The following is a 19,969-nucleotide window of genomic DNA, read 5'->3' as shown; positions in this document are numbered from 1 at the left end:
AACTTTGATATAAGGAGGAGAATAATAGTTGTTCAAAATTTGGGAGGATGAGTTTGATTTTTAAAGTAAATTTAAGGATGTAAATAATTTTTACCCCTTCGTTTTCTTATAGAATATTCTTTTTGTTTTTCATCAAGCGTCTTTGGGACCCGACTAATTTCAATTCGCGCCAAAAGTCTCACTTTAGAAGAAAACCGCTCTCTATTAAATACCACTTCATTTCAGTTCTTGACTTTTGACCAAAAATGAAGGAGTACTTATCATCCACCACATTAAAGGGTGGTATATTTTGTTAACTATGTAGAGAGTATGAGATTTCTCTATTCTAATTTGTTTAATATTTTTCGCTTATCGAGAGTTAATTTGATCAATTTTAACTTTATAAAAATGATTGACTAAACTGATTTACTTTTAGATTAAATTTTGGACATCCAAAAATTCAATAGCATAAGGTGCAACTTCATTAAATTAAATAAAATGGTAAGAATACGTTTTAAAATGTCAAAAAATCACATAGTTGAAATCATAAAAGAAGAATATGTCACATATACTTTGAAATGGAGTTGAGTAGAAAAAAGGAATTCCCATACCTGTTCGGTGAAAACGGAAAATTCTCCCATAATGTTGATGTCTAGGAAAAGAAAGTGTAACAACTGGGGTGCATTGGACCATCAACAAAGCCAATTTGCCTAGGTTGAATGAAAGTTCAGAATTTTAAAAAGCTAATTTTTTTTTTTTGAATAACTTTACTAATTAAAAGTTTTATAATACCAAAAACTTAAGGGAAAATAATTCGAGCAGGGATAACTGATCTACCACTCTACTGATATCGCGTTTCCTTTTCCCTTGAGGAAATAAGATTCTTTTTGGATCTTTTTCCAAAAAGATAAGAGGCTATAGATTAATCAAGGGCATTCTGGTCATCACAACATAAATATACAGAAGATAGCAACACCTTCCAAAGATTCAGATGGGTAAAACAGTCATTTTAACAATAGCTTAAGTACATATGGAGTACTGTTTATAATTATGGAAGAAGTTTCAACTCTCTTGTCTCTAATTCTCTCTCTATATTAACTCTTTGTTTCTTTCTCTATCTACTACCCCCCCCCCCCTCCCCCGGCAAGCTTAGGGAGGAGGCCCTTATAGCATCAGCACCACCCTCTCTACAAAACAAAGAAATAAACATAATGAGGAATATGAACAGTAGAAAGAAATAAAAACAAAAGGTGGTAGAGGTAGATAGATGCATGAGTGAGTAACAACAACAACAACTACTACAATTACAAACACAATCTCCACCTCTTTCTTTTCTCTTTCTTTTCCTACCACCCACAGCCTCTCTTCTCCCTTCACCACCACCTTCCCCACCTTCCCTTTCTTGTTGTATTAACCTTCTAGTCTTACCAAATTCTAGATTCCAAATTCTTGATTTTCCTCCTCGGTTCCCACGCTTGCTTCACCAACCACTTTCCTCTCTTCTTCTCCTTACAGTTGTTGTAGTTTTTAAGGTACTATCGCTCACAATACTGCTAACTGTTGACTAATTATAGTTTAACATGTGGGAAGTGGGAAAATTTGTTGTACTGAGATTTTGTGACTGCCTCGGTCATTGTGTTTTGGATGATAGATGACAAATGGTACTCTTTTACATGTGGGTGGTAGACTAGTACTTGAGGTTTTCTCATAGTTTCTTGTTCTAATTATGTTGATTGTTGGAAAGTTGGTTCTTGGGTTCTTTCTTCTGCTGTTTTCTCCACAAAAAAGGTGGTAGGTTGGTGAGAGTTGACTTGGTCTACAAGCACAGACATAACCTTATCTTCCAAAAGGGATTGTGTATTTCTGTATATTCTCATTCAAATCTATTGTTGCTTTATGGAAATATTATCTTCAATGCCTGCTAGATTAATCGGGAATCTTCACCTTTCTTCTTTTGTTCTGGGCTTGTGAAAGCTGCGAACTTGGGGGTTTCATGGTTTTTTTTTGTCTGTTGTCACCTTTGTTTTGTCGCTTGGATTCTTTATAAAATGTGAAATTTCCCCAGGGTCATAATATTGGTCCCTTGATTTCTGTACCGAATTAGTATTAAGCTTAGCCATAGGTATTGTCAGCTTTAGCAATATCTTCTCAGCCAGAGGCTGCTGACTTTGTTGTGGAAGTAATCATATGGATTATGTTAATAATGTATCAAGAATTGCGGTTCAGATTTCATTTTTTATTTGTGATATCAACAAATCCATCTTCTTTAAGTGTTTCTTCTACTTTGGCTTAAAAGTTGGCGTCCTTCTACTATGTTCAAATGGAATTGTGCCTCGACCTTTCTTCCCCCCCCCCCCCCAAACCCCCCAACCCCAAATCCCTCTTCTAAATTCCTTTTGTTGGAATTCCGCTTTCTCATTGCAGTATACATTTGATTATACAGTCTTCTTCTTTTAAATTGTGTTACTCTGCTGTAGGCATAAATTTTGCGAGCTATGGTGAGCATCCGAAGGCGTAAGCTGTTAGGACTTTGCTCTGGTATGGAAAGTGCATCATTTAAGTTGGATAGACCTGTAGTTTCTATAGTTTCTAAATATAGTTGTCAATTTTTCTATCTCTTCTCAACTAGAATGCCCTCACTCTCGGATGAATTTACTTAAGAAGTTTTGCAATATCTTTGGATCATTTTTATTTTTTGATATCCAAATGATTATGAAGGACGAAGCTCGTTCTTGGTTCCACTTCCAAAGTTTTCTGAGAATGGACACATTGCCGAAAATCGTTTCCTGAACAACAAACACACAAGTGTCCATCCAATGCCGTCAACTGATAATGATGAGTCAAAAGAGGTAAGAACAGTTTTATTGGTGCTAGTATGTTGTATAAGCATGAATGTCTAGATTTACCGGATTCTGTTTCTAGAATAAAGGCTTGTCAAAATCATTGACGACTAGAAGGATGTATTGGTTTAGACGCCAATGGCTAAATGAGATAGAAGCAATGTGGTGTCACCTTTAACAATTTTAAGACAGCCTTTATCCTAACTCCCACCCTGTTCTTTCTAATGTGTGATGAGGTTGAGTTCTTCTATAGGTCTTTCCACTGTAGTCAACTATGTCTCGAATCAGCAAATGAAGATTTTCTTCAGCCGAATGGTTTATTTACATAATGAAATTGAAGTAGCAGTTGGTGATGCCACTTCTCTAACCTACGATCCAAACGGAGACTCTCTGATCCATTTCCTTCTATTTTGTGAAAGATCGACTCGTTTCAATAACAGTAACTTAATCTGCTAGAATTCAACCTAATTCAAATGTTATTTTTTATTATACCTCCTACTTCATAGTCACTAGTTTGCATAGTCTGGATGTTCGGAAATTCTATGCTATTTACGTGGTGATTCTTATTATCTGAACTATGTAAAAACATTTCCCAGAATACTGATCAAATTAGTGGAAGTGGCTCTCCCAGAGTAGATAGTTATTTGGTTTCTTGGAAAGGAAAGATCAAGTGAAAGTTTTACCGCGTTTGGCAATCAGTATATGTCTGCATGATTCAGTTTGTGCATATGTTGGCAGGATTGGTTCAAGTAAAACTGTAAAAAATATGACAAGTGTTATTGTGCTGATATATCCTGTGAAGTATTTCTGTGTTTCAGCTTGTTCCTCAGATCCTTCCATGCAGAAAAAGAAACGGGTCCTCTAGATTCTGTGGAGAAAGTGCTTAATATGGAAAACGATATTTATGTCTGATGGATGCAAAATTCACATTCACTAGCTTTGCTGTGTTAATTAATACTGGCAATGGCACAAAAGGAGAAACAACAAATATGTCCACTGGAGGAGGTCTTTCAAAAAGTCCCGAAGCAATGAGATTTAAGTGGATACTCGACCATGTTTGTTGTTCCTTTAACACTTCCTATGGACTTACTTGCATCGTCTACTAGAACTGATAACATTCTGACTATCATAAAATATTGGTTAGTTGGAATAATGAGAAAAAAGCAGATGAAAGGGAAAGAAAGTTAGACGAATAAGTATCGAAGTGTTCATCCCCTTATTTCTATGCCTATGTAGCAGTTCCCTTTTACTGATTATCGAGAGGGGAGAACTGCAGCTTTCTTTTGTCGGCTTGGTAGTTTGGTTATCACCCTGTAATTGAAGTCAAATCTTTAAATTTTTAGGGTTCTGTCCAGGTTTGACTGAATTTGGACAATAATTCTCTCCAGATATTTTCTTCTGCTTCAGCTACAGCAATGGACAAGCAAAGAATAATCTGATTACTAATGAATTATGCTCAGCTAAAACTATTGTGGTATTGGCTATTAAGTAAAAGTTCATGGGAAAATTGAAAATCTAACCCAGACCTTATTCTTACCATCTATCTTATGGTTGATGAGCAGATCGACATGTATGGTCTCTTTCCAGTTGATTTAATGTTAATTCACAAAGGATCATCATGTGGAATCTTCTACCTGACCCATTGAATTAAATGTTCTTTTTTTCTTGTAAACACTAAATTATTTTTGCAGGCATTCTTTAAATCCTAATCTGTTGTTTCAAATGCTCTCCAGAAAACTGCTGTAAAGGTTGTTCCTGGATCATCAAATGGCCATGCCTCTGGCTCCTTGATTGAGCAAACCGCCCAACAATTTCCAGGTCTTTTCTTATACATTAATGATAATTTTAATTCACCTAGTTGTCTGTTCTTCTCTCTCATTATGTAATTATAGATTGTACCGATCTTTATAATACAGCAAAGTTAAATATGTCCATTCTGGTGTCTTCTACATGACTGCACATAATTGTTCAGCCCAGCATTTGGTTTAGCTGACTTTAAGATATTGTTGCTTCTGGAACAAAGTTTTTAGTTCATCTCAACTGATGGCCAATATGGTGCTTTATAAAGTCTTTTGAGAGCTGCTTGTTCATTAATGACAGGTCTAAAGGAGAAAGCTAGGGTACATAAGAATTACCTAAGGCAGAAACTTTGTTTGTGGAGGGGAGAGGTGGTTAAAATATTGATGAGGACAGACAGTAGCATCCTATAAAAGTACTTGAAGAATTTTCTGAAGTATATTTGAATGAAACATGATAAGTAAGTAAACAATGACATGAAGCGTCTGTTGCAGACAAAAGCTCAATGACATGAAGCACATACATATATGATATTCTTTTTCTACTTATATGTGTGATTTCTCTGCTTCTGTACTTGTAAAATGCAAAACAAAGAACCACCTTGAATAATTAAGCAGCTTCATCTGCTTCATCAAGCTTTTTCAAAAGCCATATGTTGCTATTATATCTAGTTCATATTCTTGTATAGCAAGTCGTGCCCATATTATTTCATGTTTGTGGGATATGTCGTTTGAAACATAGCTGCTTGCTATCATCAGCATATCATCGAAAAGTTCCATCAAATGATGAGTTGCTCCATTTTGCTCTTTACATGAATGAACTTGTGAATTAGCTGGATGGTATTTGGATACTCCTACTTTAACTAACAGGTCTCGACTTGTCCGGAAGATCCACAAATCCTAGTGCAAGAATATTTTAGTCGAGCATTTTGTGGGGAATCTCTTGTGTTTGTAGAAGTGCCACTTGTATTCTTTTTAAACAACAGTTGTGCATTTGTTATTCCAGAAGTTAAACGCAGAAAGCGACACAGGAGGAAGCACTTTGAAAACCAAGAACCATGTCTCATGAGAGGTGTCTACTTTAAGAATATGAAATGGCAAGCCGCAATAAAAGTTGATAAGAAACAAATCCACTTGGGTACAGTTGGGACTCAAGAAGAAGCTGCTAGACTGTATGACAGGTATCATACTGCTCCAAATTTATTTCTCTTGACCTTTGTTAATTTGCTCCTCCTACTATGTGATGTTAAAATATTTCCAAATGTGTGATAACCTCATACCTTACAGGATCCTTGTTTAGTTCTATTGCAATTTGATTCTTGGATGGAAACTTAATGTGGACGGAGTTTTTCTTTTTCCTTTTAAATTTGTAGGGCTGCTTTTATGTGTGGGAGGGAACCGAATTTTGAAATCTCAGAGGAGGAGAAGCAGGAACTAAGACAATTCAAATGGGATGAATTTTTAGCATTTACACGCTCCGCAATTACTAATAAGAGTAAAGTTCCAATACTTTCCTAGTCTTTGTAGCAGTTCTTAGTGGGCTATAGTACTAATCAGACAAAATATTTTTGCAGAAACTCGTAGAAGAAGTGGGGTTGGTGCACGGAGGAAATCTGAACCTTTAAGTTCAACACTGAATAGTGAGGAGGAGGAGGACGACGAAGAGGACGACGGAGGGGAGCCAGAAAGCAATAGTTTTTCAGCCTCTGAAGATATAGAACAAGACTTATCGCTCTCTTGATCCTGTCCCCCCTTCCTTTCTCTGATTAGGAAGAATGCTGAAAGAAATAGTGCTAATGGTATTGTTAAGCTGTTCAGCCACGTACTTACAACTCCATGGTTCTATCATTCGTATAGATTTATTTACACGCTAAGTATAGGTGCCCCTATTAGGGCAAGATGATGATATGTACTCTTCCTATTGTTTAAGGTAATTGAGTTTGATCACAAGTATGTTATTATGCATATCTTGAGATGTATTGTCATGCTTGATGAAGTGAACTTTGACAAATGGAAGCAACGTTGATTAGCATTTCTAACTTACGTATAAATGGAACACAGAAGGGAAATAAAGAAATTTTGGTCATATAAGTATGACGAGGGGATCGATTAAGTAGGTTGACAGTTAACATAAAACAATCAAGGCTTTGATGATCGATTTATAAGCATGACATCATTAAGATCTCCGTGAAATGATGAGATACAATCATACAAATGCTTCTTTTTTTTAAAAAAATGTTTGAATTTTGAAATGAAGGATAGAATTAAAAGATGTATGGAGGGAAGGCAGTTGCAATTTCCTTGGATAGCAATGTTAACATCATATGGGCCAGTTTCTGTTGGAATAGAAAATAGACAAAGCAAGGAATTTTCCACGTTATACTGCAATGACTTTGCCAATAAATTCTTGGATTGACCGCCCTCATCAACTGGTCTATCATTGAGCAATGACTACCTTTCACTCGCAACTTTAATTGTGAAAGTTTTTCTGATTGGACATTTATTTTCAGCCACTCAAGTCCTTGTGTCCAAAAAATCTTTCTTGCACTAAGTGGTACAATGTGAAAGTGTAATCACTTGACCGCAATTACAATTAATCTTTCGTAGAGAGGCTGTTAACGTATGCATGCAAGTATTTCATATCGTTTTAAATGGTTTCATCTTAAAAATCATATCGTTAGGCTGTTTTATTTGCACATATATTCGTGAAAACGAAATGGGTAGATTGCTTTAGACAAAGGTTGTTGTAAAGAAAAGAAATAATTATCCAAGATTATAAAAGATCTATAACCCTTTTGTCCTTTTCTTCTACATAGTTAGTAGGAGCGGAAAGAAAGTCTGAACTACACGGTAAGACAGTTTAATGGTGAGAGCTCTCTATTATTTGTTAATTATCTTACCTGATCTTCCATTGGAAATGGATGAAGAGTTATTAAAAAGATTGCTCAAATTTCGTTTTCATGCATGTGATACCACAACAACTAAACGTTGAGAACCAGTTTGGATGAGCTTGTTTTAAGTGACTTTTAAGCCAAAAATTGTAAATTAGAAATTCTAGCTTTTGGCTTATTTTTGTCATTTTAGCTTAAACACAAGTGCTTAAAAGCACTTAACACTTTATCCAAACACTACAAAATAGCTTAAAGGGGTTTTGGCATGGTATAACAACATACTCATATAATTGGCAGAAAATAGCCCTAGTTATAGATATTGGCATAAAAAAGCCAATAAATGTATATCACAATAATAATATGTATATCACAACTTTTTTTCTTCTTCTTTGTCTCTACCAACATGTATATTAAAATTTTATTTTCATTCTTTGTATATAAATAATATTATTCTTTGTATATCAATAATATAAAATTATATATATAGTTATTGCTGCATTTATATCAATGTATATTTCAATAAAAATATTATATTATTTGTATATCACAATGTATAGCACATCAGACATATGTATACCAAAATAGATATCATAAATTTATTTTTCTTCTTTGGGTACATCAAAAATTAATTTTCTTTATATACTAAAATATTATTTACTCCCACAATTATATTTATTATTTTTATATTTTAGAACTTGCTTAAACATGCTATATCAAATATAAAATTCCTTTTTTGATCAATAATTAATAATTATATTATTTATATATCACAGTGTATAACATAATAATAATGTGTTTATCAAAAAAAAAATTATTAAAATTTTATTTTCCTTCTTTGTATATATTTCAGATTGAAAACTCAAGTTCAAGACGACTCCACATGTGTATCCCCTATTGTAACCCATGTATATCTTCATGTACATCAGTGATATCTCATGTATTATGTGTATCTGTGTATATCCATGAAAATTTGTGTTATATATACGATATACAATGTGATATACATGGGCGTCCATGAAAGAATTATGTTGTATACCGATATACAAAGTGATATATACAGACGTCCTTAAAAATTTGTGTGTGATATACACTGATGTACACGATATATAACATGATATACACATGTCGCAGTTGGATTTTTAGGTCTGATTTTTTGCGTGAAACCAGTGTAAATCACTTCTAATCTTGCTCAAAATTTGTATATAGTCTCGTTTAGGTATTTTCAACCAATTTGAATCGCACTCACCCATTAAAATCCAACCAAAAAAAGGAAGAGAAAAGAAAAAAAAAGTTGAAATATATTTTTTCTCTCTTAGTTTTTGCTAATCTTGCTCAAATTTTGTATATAGCCTCGTTTAGGCATTTTCAATCAATTTCAATCACACTCACTCATTCAATCCAACAAAAAAAAGAAGAGAGAAGAAAAATAAAGTTGAAATATATTTTTTCTCTCTTAGTTTTTGCTTCTGATTTTCTCTGATGTGAGATCAACCTTACCTTTTCACCCCACTGATTTTTTTTTTTGCATAATTTGCAAGAATTTTTGTTAAACTATGAGAGCAAAAGAGAAGAGATAGAAGAAGTACAAGGAGAGAAAGGGGGAGGGAAGCCAAAATAAGCGTGTAGTTTTTTTTTTAGAGAGAATATAAAAGAGAGTAGGTTTTTAGGATTTGGCTATATAATACCAACTATTTGGGGGTATCGTTGCCAAACCTAATATAAGGCTAAAAAATTGCCAATTCCTATTATAAGTTGTTATAAGATGCCAATTTTTCTAGCTTAAAAGCACTTAAATTAAGTCAATCCAAACGTGCTCTGAGTTTGGACAAGGGGGAAATGTTATATCTTCTTATCACCTAACAAAACTGAGAAAATATATCATTCCTATTTTTTGTGTCTGATTTCACGCTGCACAGAAATGGGAAGCCCATGAAGAAGACAAGCCCAATAATTCTACAGTGCCAGGATTATAGGATCTTAATTAGGCCCAGTTCTTTTAGTCTAAAACAAAACTTTGTCAAACAGTCCACATCTCACATCGAATTCAAGTCCTCTACCAGAATTTTCAAAAGAAGCCATTGAATCACATGGCTTCTTCGGCTACGAATGACAAGCCAGTTGATGAAATTTCTTCTTCATTACTAAATTGGAAAGAAAGGATTCTTAATCCGACTCTACTAGCAGGTAAGTTTAGCAACTCCCTGATTTCAATCATATACCTTGTAGGAGTATTAAAATTTTTAGCATGGATTGTTATAAAACTAAAAGCAATTTACTATAAACTTGAACAAGATAATAGAGATAGAAAGAAGGAAGAGAATTTATTTCTTCTTCAATTGTGTGTATTTTCCTATCTATTACAAGGCATTTATAGGCATGAAAAGTGAAGAAAATATGTCATTGAGTATGTCATTAAACATAGAAAATATATCATTGAATATGTCATTAGGCATTTGTAAAAATCATGGAGGAGGAGTAGACATCCACCATAAGATTTATCTTATAACACTCCCCCTTGGATGTCCATAGATAATGTGCCTCGTTAAAACCTTATTAGGAAAAAACCCTATGGAAAAAAATCCTAATGAAGGAAAAAGAGTACACATGTTTAGAAATACGTCTTTTGGTTGCCTCGTTAAAAATCTTGCAAGGAAAACCAAGTGGGACAAAACCTTGTAAGGGAAAAAGAGTACAGCGCGTATTAACTCCCCCTGATGAGAGCATCAATTCACATCCTTGAGCCTTCGCATCCCAATCTTGTACACTAGTTTCTTGAAGGTTGATGTCGGTAGAGATTTGGTGAACAAATCAGCCATATTATCACTTGAACGAATCTGTTGCACATTAATATCACCATTCTTTTGAAGATCATGTGTGAAAAATAACTTTGGTGAAATATGTTTTGTCCTATCTCCTTTTACGAATCCCCCCTTCAATTGGGCTATGCATGTTGCATTGTCTTCATACAAAATTATGGGTAATTTGTCACAGTTCAAACCACATTTGTCCTGAATAAAATGTATTATATACCTTAACCATATACATTCTCGACTTGCTTCAAAAATAACAATTATCTCAGCATGATTAGATGAAGTAGCCACGATTGATTGCTTAGTCGATCGCCAAGATATGGCAGTGCCTCCACATGTAAACACATAGCCTATTTGAGATCGAGCCTTGAGTGGGTCAGATAAATACCCAGTATCGGCATAACCAACAAGATCAGGACTGCAATCATTGCCATAAAATAATCTCATATCGGTAGTCCCTTTTAGATACCGCAATATGTGTTTGATTCTATTCCAATGTCTCCTTGTAGGAGCAGAGCTATATCTTGCTAAGACATTAACTGAAAAAGTTACGTCATGCCTTGTAGAGTTAGCAAGATACATTAGTGCACCAATTGCACTAAGATATGGTACTTCAGGACCAAGAAGCTCTTCATTCTTTTCTTGAGGTCGGAACGGGTCCTTATTTACATCAAGTGATCAAACAATCATCGGAGTACTTAATGGATGTGCTTTATCCATGTAAAATCATTTTAATACCTTTTCTATGTAGGTATATTGATGAACAAAAGTCCCATTTGCCAAATGTTTAATTTGCAAACCAAGATATAATTTTGTCTTTCCGAGATCTTTCATCTCGAATTCCTTCTTTAAATAATCAATTGCCTTTTGGAGTTCTGTAGGAGTTCCAATAAAGTTTATGTCATCAACATATACAGCAAGTACAACAAACTCCGATGTTGTTTTCTTTATAAAAATACATAGACAAATGACATCATTTATATAACCTTCCTTTAATAAATACTCATTAAGGCGGTTATACCACATTCTTCCTGATTGCTTTAGACCATACAAAGATCTTTGCAATTTGATTGAAAACATTTTCCGGGACTTTGAATTATGTGTGTCAGGTATTTTAAATCCCTCGGAAATTTTCATGTATATCTCATTATCAAGTGAACCGTAAAGGTAGGTTGTAACCACATCAATTAAATGCATGTCAAGCTTTTCATGGACAGTAAAACTAATGAGATAACGGAATGTTATAGCATCCATAACAGGAGAATATGTCTCTTCATAATCGATACCGGTCCTTTGTAAAAATCCTTGTGCAACTAGATGTGCCTTATATCTTTGTACCTCATTTTTCTCATTCCTTTTACGTACAAAGACCCATTTATATGCAACAGGCTTAACACCATTAGGTGTTTGCACTACAGGTCCAAAAACTTCACGTTTCGCAAGTGAAGTTAATTCTGCCTGGATAACGTCTTTCCATTTTGGCCAATCATCTCTCTGTCTACATTCATCGACAGATTTTGGTTCAAGATCCTCGTCTTGTTGCATTATTTCAATAGCAACATTATAAGCAAAAACGTTATTAATAACAATATTATTTCGGTTCCATCTTTTCCACGTTGAGACATAACTTATTGAGATCTCTCCATCATCATCATTTTCAGGTACCTGAACCTCCCTTGAGGTCTTATCATTTGTTATGTCTATGTACTCTTCTTGAGCCACTACCTCCGTAGTATGATCACTTTGATTATTTACTCCTTTTCTTTTCTGAGGATTTTTATCTTTAGAACCGACTAGTCTACCACGTTTCAAGCGTGGTTTAAACTCATTTGCTTTAATTGATTGTCCTACCAGGATATCAACTCGAACTGGCGCATTAACAGCTGGAATATATGACTTAGTCACCCTTGGTAGGTCAGTGAACGCATCTGGCAGTTGATTTGCAATATTTTGCAATATTTTGCAAATAAATTATCTTTTGAACCTCTTGTTCACATTGATTTGTTCGAGGATCTAAATGAGATAGTGATAATACATTCCAATCTATCTCCTTTCTCAGCTGCTTATTTTCTCCCCCTAATGTTGGGTATATTGATTCATCAAAATGACAATCAGAAAATCTCGCTGTAAATAAATCTCCAGTCATAAGCTCCAGATATTTTATAATAGAAGGATATTCATACCCAACATATATCCCCAACCTTCTTTGGGGCCCCATCTTTGTGCGTTGTGGTGGAGCAATTGGTACATATACCGCACAACCAAAGATTCTAAGATGGGAAATATTTGGCTCCTGGCCAAAAGCCAATTACAATGAAGAGACTTTATGATAACTTATGGGCCTTATCCGCACAAGAGATGTCGCATGTAAAATAGCATGACCCCATACTAAAATGGGAAGTTTTATTCTCATAAGCATTGGTCTAACAATTAATTGGAGGCGTTTGATTAATGATTCTGCTAGACCATTTTGTGTATGAACATGAGCGACCAGATGCTCAATTATTATCCCAGTTGATATACAATAATCATTAAATGCTTGGGATGTAAATTCACCGGCATTATCAAGACGAATTGTCTTAATTGCATAATCTGGAAATTGTGCTCTTAGCTTTATTATTTGAGTCAACAATCTCGCAAATGCCATATTGCGAGTTGATAGTAAGCACACATGTGACCATCTTGTAGATGCATCTACCAAAATCATATAATATCTAAATGGTCCACATGGAGGGTGAATGAGCCCATATATATCACCTTGTATACATTCCAGAAATATAGGGGATTCCATCTTAACTTTAATCGTTGATGGTCTAATAATTAATTTGCCTTGAGAACATGCAGCACAAGAGAATTCCTTAAATTGAAGAATCTTTTGGTTCTTCATTGAATGTCCATGTGAATTCTCAATTATTTTATGCATCATACTAGAGTCAGGATGACCCAATCAGTCATGCCAAATAATAAAATTATCTTGATTAGTAAACTTCTCATTTACTATGGCATGTATTTCAATCCTGCTAATACTTGTGTAATATAAACCAGAGGAAAGAGCAGGTAACATTTCAAGCACATATTTCTTACCCGAATTTATTGTAGTAATATAAAGATATTCAATCTTTTCATTATTTGTACTCTCAATGTGATATCCATTTTGGCAAATATCTTTGAAGCTTAATAAGTTTCTTTGAAATTTACTACAATATAATGCTTCAACAATAGCCAAATTTATTTCTTCCTGGTAGTAATAAATTGGCTTTTCCAGAACCTTCAATTAATCTTGTACTACCGGATATTGCATTAACATTGGCTTCTTTCATTACCAAATAAGAGAAATATCTCTTATCTCTTAAAATAGTATGTGTTGTAGCACTATCCAGAAGACATATATCATCTTTATTAATCTTGAGTCCAACTGAAGATTGACAAATTTTCATATTCTTCAAAAAAAATCAAAAAGTATATTATAAGAAATATGAAAGACAAACAAAAAAAATATTAAAAATTACATTACGAAGGTAGAGACTAGCAACACATGATGCATTAGGAAACACACTCAAGAAAAATAAATTAGTTGCAAACATAAAAAATGAAAACTAGTAAGATGATTAGTTCTTCAGTCAATATCCTCAAAGAAGTCTCCGGCTTCTAAATGAGTAATATTTGTTAGGCCTCCAAAATTATCATCTTTATATGCAAGATGTGTCTCAGAATCATATTTGTTTGATGGGCATGCTTCTTCATCATTATTTTGAAAGGTCAAATGTGCCTTCATATTGTTTTCTTTCTTTCTAAGGGAGGCTTGATAAAGTTTGACAAAATGATTTAACGTACGACAAATGTGTGCCCAATGACCTCTCGTACCACACCTGTGACAATTATTAATTCTACCTTTTAAAGGATTATTTTGAGGATTCTTATTGTTCTCTTGTTTATTTCTACCATGACAACGATAATTATTTCGCCCCCTTCCATGTCCACGTCCACGCCTACGACTATGGCCACGACCACGACCACGACCACGATAATAATTTTGTTTTCTTTTAGACTTTTGGGTGGTTGTTACCATATTAACTTCAGAAAATAGTGCAGAACCAGTAGGACGTGCTTCATGATTTTTCATTAAAAGGGTATTATGTTGCTCAGCCACCAAGAGGCATGAGATTAATTCAGAATATTTCTTTAAACCCTTTTCACGGTCTTGTTGTTGCAATACCATATTTGATGCATGAAAGGTAGAAAGAGTCTTTTCTAGTAAATCCTCATCATTCACAATTTCCCCACATAATTTAAGTTGGGAAGTTATCCTAAATATAGCAGAATTATATTCACTTACAGTTTTAAAATATTGTAACCGCAAGTGAATCCATTCATATCTAGCTCTTGGTAATATCATTGCCTTAAAATGGTCATATCGTTCCTTCAAACTACTCCATAGTTCAAATGGATTCTTTAGGGTTAAGTATTCAGTTTTTAATCCTTCATCAAGAAGATGACGAAGAAAAATCATAGCCTTTGCTTTATCCTGGCTTGATGTTTCATTTCCTTGTATAATAGTATTTTCAAGAGCTTTTGCAGCAAGGCGAATTTCAGCATCAAGCACCCATGATAAGTAATTCTTTCTGGTAATGTCTAGTGCCACGAATTCAAGTTTTGACAAGTTTTACATATTGAAACTAATCACAAAATAAATGGGTTAGAAAGAATAAAAATAATTTTCAATGAAAATATACTTCTAGAAAAATCAGACAACTAATTAAGAAGTTGATCACTTCAAACATGTAGTATAAATAGAAATGTAAGTAACATACAATATATATGTCAAATAAATAAGAATTATATAATATATAAATAAACATAAACAAATATATTCAGTATGGTAAAAGAAAAGCAATTTATTATAAACAGAGACTTGAGGAATAATCATATATGGTGATAAGAGTGAATATATTCAAATATTACTTTCCACCAATTGTAAAGCAATTTAAACTAGTATTTACAATTATTATTTAGTCACCTTAGTTATCACTATTTTATTTTGTTAGTTTAACGCACTTAAGATCTATATCTTATATTTTCTTTAACAATAAGCAAGGTAAGAGAACTTCTGTAACATGATCTACTAAAATAAATGCTTAACAATATATGAATTTGTTAATAAATAGCATATTGGTGCATATATATTACCATAAACTAAAAGAATATATAGTGATATACCTGAAGGAGAATCGAACACAACTAGGATGTGATTGTGAAAAATAGAGGTGACAATCGTGCTGATAACGTGTTATAAAACTAAAAGTAATTTACTATAAACTTGAACAAGATAATAGAGATAGAAAGAAGGAAGAGAATTTATTTCTTCTTCAATTGTGTGTATTTTCCTATATATTACAAGGCCTTTATATAGACATGAAAAGTGAAGAAAATATGTCATTAAGCACAAAAAAAATGTCATTGAATATGTCATTAAGCATTTGTAAAAATCATCTTTTAAGTTAGGAGCCCGCCTGGAGAGCAGGGAATACATTTCAAGTTAGCAGTTAGGAGCCCGCCTGGAGAGCATGAGAATACATTTCAAGTTAGCAGTCAGGAGCCCACCTGGAGAACAAGGAAGTATAACTCAAGTTTTAGCTTTCAAGTTCTTATTGATATATGGTAATGTGGTTCGTTTTACACTTACATATGTGCCCAGATACCCAAATTGGGGCAGAAAAATTTTCTTTGTTTTTGTCTATTTTGTTGAAGTCAGGAGCCCGCCTGGAGAGCAGGGAATACATTTCAAGTTAGCAGTCAGGAGTCCGCCTGGAGAGCAGGGAATACATTTCAACTTAGCAGTCAGGAGCCCGCCTAGAGAGCAGGGAATACATTTCAAGTTAGCAGTCAGGAGCCCGCCTGGAGAGCATGAGAATACATTTCAAGTTAGCAGTCATGAGCCCGCCTGGAGAGCAGGGAATGCATTTCAAGTTTAGCAGTCAGGAGCCCGCCTAGAAAGCATGAGAATACATTTCAAGTTCAGCAATCAGGAGCCCGCCTGGAGAGCGTGGGAATACATTCAAGTTTAGCAGTCAGAAGCCCGCCTGGAGAGCATGGGAATACATTCAAGTTCAGAAATCAAGAGCCCGCCTGGAGAGCATGGGAATACATTTCAAGTTCAACAATCAGGAGCCCGCTTGGAGAGCATGTGAATACATTTCAAGTTCAGTAATCAGGAGCCCGCCTGGAGAGCAGGGAATACATTCAAGTTCAGCAGTCAGGCGTCCACCTGGAGAAAGGAAAAACATCTCAAAGTGTAGTTGGTAGTTAGGCATCCACCTGGAGAAAGGGAAAACATCTTAGATTACAAGTCAAGGCGGCAACAAAGGGATTTCACCGGGAGAATACGAGTCAACAAGGCAACAAGAACCACAAGAAGCAAGTTTGAAGATATAGATAGGATCTCTTGTAAACTCATAGATCATAGTCTAGTCTAGCTTCTTTTATTTTTGACATGGTGTAATAAGGGGGTTCAGTAAGCAGTAGCAGCAACGACAACAACAGTGAAGTCACAGCTTCTTGGTAGTCCCAGCTACCAAACATTCCTGAACTACACTGACATGATTCCTTTTTAGCCAAGGATATATAGGCAACCTCGGAAGTAGGGTGCAGTCAAATCTTTCAAAAGTGCTTCCCATGGAGTATTCAAACGGGCAAAAATTGCTCGTATCCGCTCACTTTATCTTTGCACAAAAACTCTTCGTGTTTTCGAACAAAGAGGGGCAGCTGTGAGCACGTGATTTTTGCCCTATATGAATTACTCCCATAGATTCAAGAAAATAAATTTCTTCCTTTTTATTATTTGCAATTTTGTGAATTTTGTGTTAATTATTTGCATTTGTCTATGCATTTTATTTTTGTTTAATTAATAAAAAATATCACAAATATGTGCATTTGCATTTAGGAGTTAATTTCGATATGTTAGGATTAAGTAAATAATTGAATTATTTTATAAAAAAGGGAAAATCAAAAAACAATATTGTTTAATTTGCATTTTTCAATTTTAACTTTTAGTAGTTCTTCTAATTAAATGTGTTAATTATCATTCAGGTTTAATTAGTATTTTGTTTAAGTTAATTAGGTTCTAAGAATTAATTTAGGAATTTATCTAATTTTGAAAAAAAGAAAGAAAAAGAAAAGAAGAAGAAAAGAATTTTGGGAATTAATTTTGAAAAAGGGAATGAAGAGATGGTGTCTTTGTTGAAAATCCAATTATTTGGGCCAGTCTTAGTTTTTCCCACCCCAACCCAGGTTAGGAATGCTCAAATTAGCCCAAATCGGCCCAAATCGCCCAGCCCCAAGCCCGAACCCGGTCTCACCCGTTAGTTAACCCAACGACCTCGTTTGATTTAGTGAGGATTAATCCTAGCCGTCTAGGTTAGATGATCTAACGGCTAGGAAGTGGGATATCACTCGTATAAAAGTGTCCGAAGACCCCTTACCCCCATCGTCTCTTTCACAATCTCAAAGACCCTAACCACTGAAAACTATAGAAGCCGCCATTAAATTCCCACCGCCATTAGTGGCGGCGCCACCTCCAATCCACACCAGATTTACACCATAGCACCCTCTTCCTCCCCTCATGTCGAATTCGTCATTTGTTTCATTCGAATCACCATGGAACTTGTCGAATCTTCAATCAAAGACTAGACTAAAAACCTAACCTTTCTCAAATCACCCTAAATTAACATTAGATAACCCTCATGGCTCATTCTTCCCTAATCCACAACGAGTTTCTCTCAAATCCTCACAGGGTTACTCGAATCTCAAATCAAATGAGAGACCCTAAAACCCCAAATCTCTTCACCTTCAGTTCTGAGCGTGCACTAGCCCAGGCTTCTTGGTTGTCACATTTCGAAGGATTGGTTCGACGCAAAATCGATGCAGTTCACTTGTTCTTTATTAAGAACAAGTGAATAGCATCAATTTCATTAAACCAAGAAATTCGGTTTGGTTTCGAATTTGCTTGGTGAGTTCTTCTTTCTATCCGTTTTATCTCTTGATCTTCTTCTTTTCTTTTCCCGTTTGCCTTGGCTAATTTTGTCTTCTGTGAATAGACTTAGGTTTAGTTTTCCCTCCTTTAGATTAATTTAGGCTTGGTATTTAATTCTGGTCGTTTTTAATTTTCTTTTTAACTCCTAAAACTTGGTCACTAACCTTGTTTGCCCGTTTGTTTAGTTTTAGAGTTAAGTCTCTGATTTTCTTCTTGTTAGTTCTTTAATTTAGGTTAATTAGTTTATGTTGATTTAGTAATTTAGTTAATCCCTTACCTAGTTGTGATTGAATTAGGATTGTTGTTGAAATTATTTCATGATATCTGCGTCTGTAGTATATTCTTTTCAATTGGATAAGTGCTCGCTTGGGCTTTGGGTTGTCTCCGATCCATTTGGCAAGGAGCAGGCCACCTGATTTAGTTTAGTATTGGGTCAAATTTTGACCCATCTTGGTCTGGTTCTCAAAGTAAAATTCAGGGGGTATTAAGGGTAAACTGGGAAAGTTACTGAGAGAATCTCTCAAGTAATCACTCATGAAGCTTCCTAGAAGCTGCATAGTACACTTACTTGGTTAACAAGTCAAAAAATCAGGACTAAAAAGCAAAAAAAAAAAAGAAGCTGAAAAGGTCTAAAATGAAAAAACCAAACTCTTAAAAGCTGCCCTAGTGACTTGCCTATAAAGGCATAGTTACTTGCAGCTGAATGAGATTGGAAAAAAGGGCTAAAAATCTAGAAAAGAGAGACGACTGAAAACTTGAATAGAATACTGTTCCATTGGTCTTTTATGCAGTCTTTGGGAGCTTTAATTTCCTAAACAAATCCCTGATTCTCTTTGGTGTTCAAGATGGAGTGAAATTGAGTGTTTTAATTGATTTTCGAAGCTGCTTTGGTGCTAGTTTAAGTGAAATTGTTATGTTGCTTCCCTACTCCTTGGTTTGAGCTGATTCTGTTGACCCTGCGTTACTGTTGCTGCCTCTTGATTTCTCATTTTCTCGTGGTTTTGTTTGTCAAATCAGGTATAGATTCCTGAAACTTGCAATGTGATGTTAAACTTGCAATCTAGTTAGTTATATGTCTGTTTTTATGTATCTTGCCTTTTTATATAACACATGTTCAGTTGAATATTTTTTGTGAGTTAATTCTGTGAGAGTTGGAATAATTTTGAATTTGCTAGGCACCATGTTAAAGTGTGTAAAGGTATTAAGCATTTAGACCAGCTTTTCATCATGTAAATTAACTACAAAGGGACTGTTTAAATGCCATTCTTGCTGGGTTAGAGTTCCTCTTCTTCATGAAGTAATTTTGGCGTGTGAATGAGTTTAACTAAAAATGGTAGAAAGTTGAAGGGTTTACACAGTATTTTCAGATGTTGAAAGTCAAGGACTGAGCATAATTATTTGAGCTTCATAGTTTTCGATAATTACAAATTTATGGTTTCTTCATTTGGCATCTGAATATGTTTTCTGAGTAAAATGGCTTAGAGAAATGCTCAATTGGTTTTAGTCAGCTTTTGATACCCAACAGTTTTGATCAATTAATTCGATGGTTTTGTCATTTACAAAGGTAATGATGCCTAGAATCGTTTGTTGCCATTTCTCAAATTTGATGATTTCTGCTGCTACA

At 34.6% G+C, this 19,969-nt stretch overlaps 1 protein-coding gene across 4 annotated transcripts; it reads left to right on the top strand.

The window, feature by feature from the left end:
• Window positions 1–1,031: 1,031 nt before the first annotated feature.
• Window positions 1,032–6,580, top strand: LOC107784636 (ethylene-responsive transcription factor-like protein At4g13040). Of its 4 annotated transcripts, none has more exons than XM_016605794.2 (7): window positions 1,032–1,511; window positions 2,457–2,517; window positions 2,698–2,828; window positions 4,553–4,637; window positions 5,622–5,796; window positions 5,989–6,110; window positions 6,190–6,580. In XM_016605794.2, the coding sequence occupies exons 2-7, from the start codon at window positions 2,475–2,477 to the stop codon at window positions 6,354–6,356; spliced, it is 723 nt and encodes a 240-aa protein (XP_016461280.2). In that variant the 5' UTR covers window positions 1,032–1,511; window positions 2,457–2,474; the 3' UTR covers window positions 6,357–6,580. The 4 variants fall into 4 exon arrangements, with proteins under 4 accessions (XP_016461280.2, XP_075101304.1, XP_075101306.1 ...); XM_075245203.1 differs by lacking the exon at window positions 1,032–1,511 and adding an exon at window positions 1,533–1,844; XM_075245205.1 differs by lacking the exon at window positions 1,032–1,511 and adding an exon at window positions 1,534–1,654.
• Window positions 6,581–19,969: the final 13,389 nt, after the last annotated feature.

The sequence above is a fragment of the Nicotiana tabacum genome, chromosome 22 (assembly GCF_000715075.1).
Source record: "Nicotiana tabacum cultivar K326 chromosome 22, ASM71507v2, whole genome shotgun sequence".
Classification (NCBI taxonomy): Eukaryota; Viridiplantae; Streptophyta; class Magnoliopsida; order Solanales; family Solanaceae; genus Nicotiana; species Nicotiana tabacum.
The sequence above is the reverse complement of the archived record's forward strand: the minus strand, read 5'-3'. Positions and strand labels throughout refer to the sequence as shown.

Excerpts from the sequence above, each read along its gene's own strand:
- LOC107784636 (XM_016605794.2), top strand. The coding sequence starts at position 2,475 with ATGGTGAGCATCCGAAGGCGTAAGCTGTTAGGACTTTGCTCTG. Across the intron at positions 2,829-4,552 it reads ATAATGATGAGTCAAAAGAG|AAAACTGCTGTAAAGGTTGT; the intron begins GTAAGAACAGTT and ends AATGCTCTCCAG. Across the intron at positions 4,638-5,621 it reads AACCGCCCAACAATTTCCAG|AAGTTAAACGCAGAAAGCGA; the intron begins GTCTTTTCTTAT and ends TTGTTATTCCAG.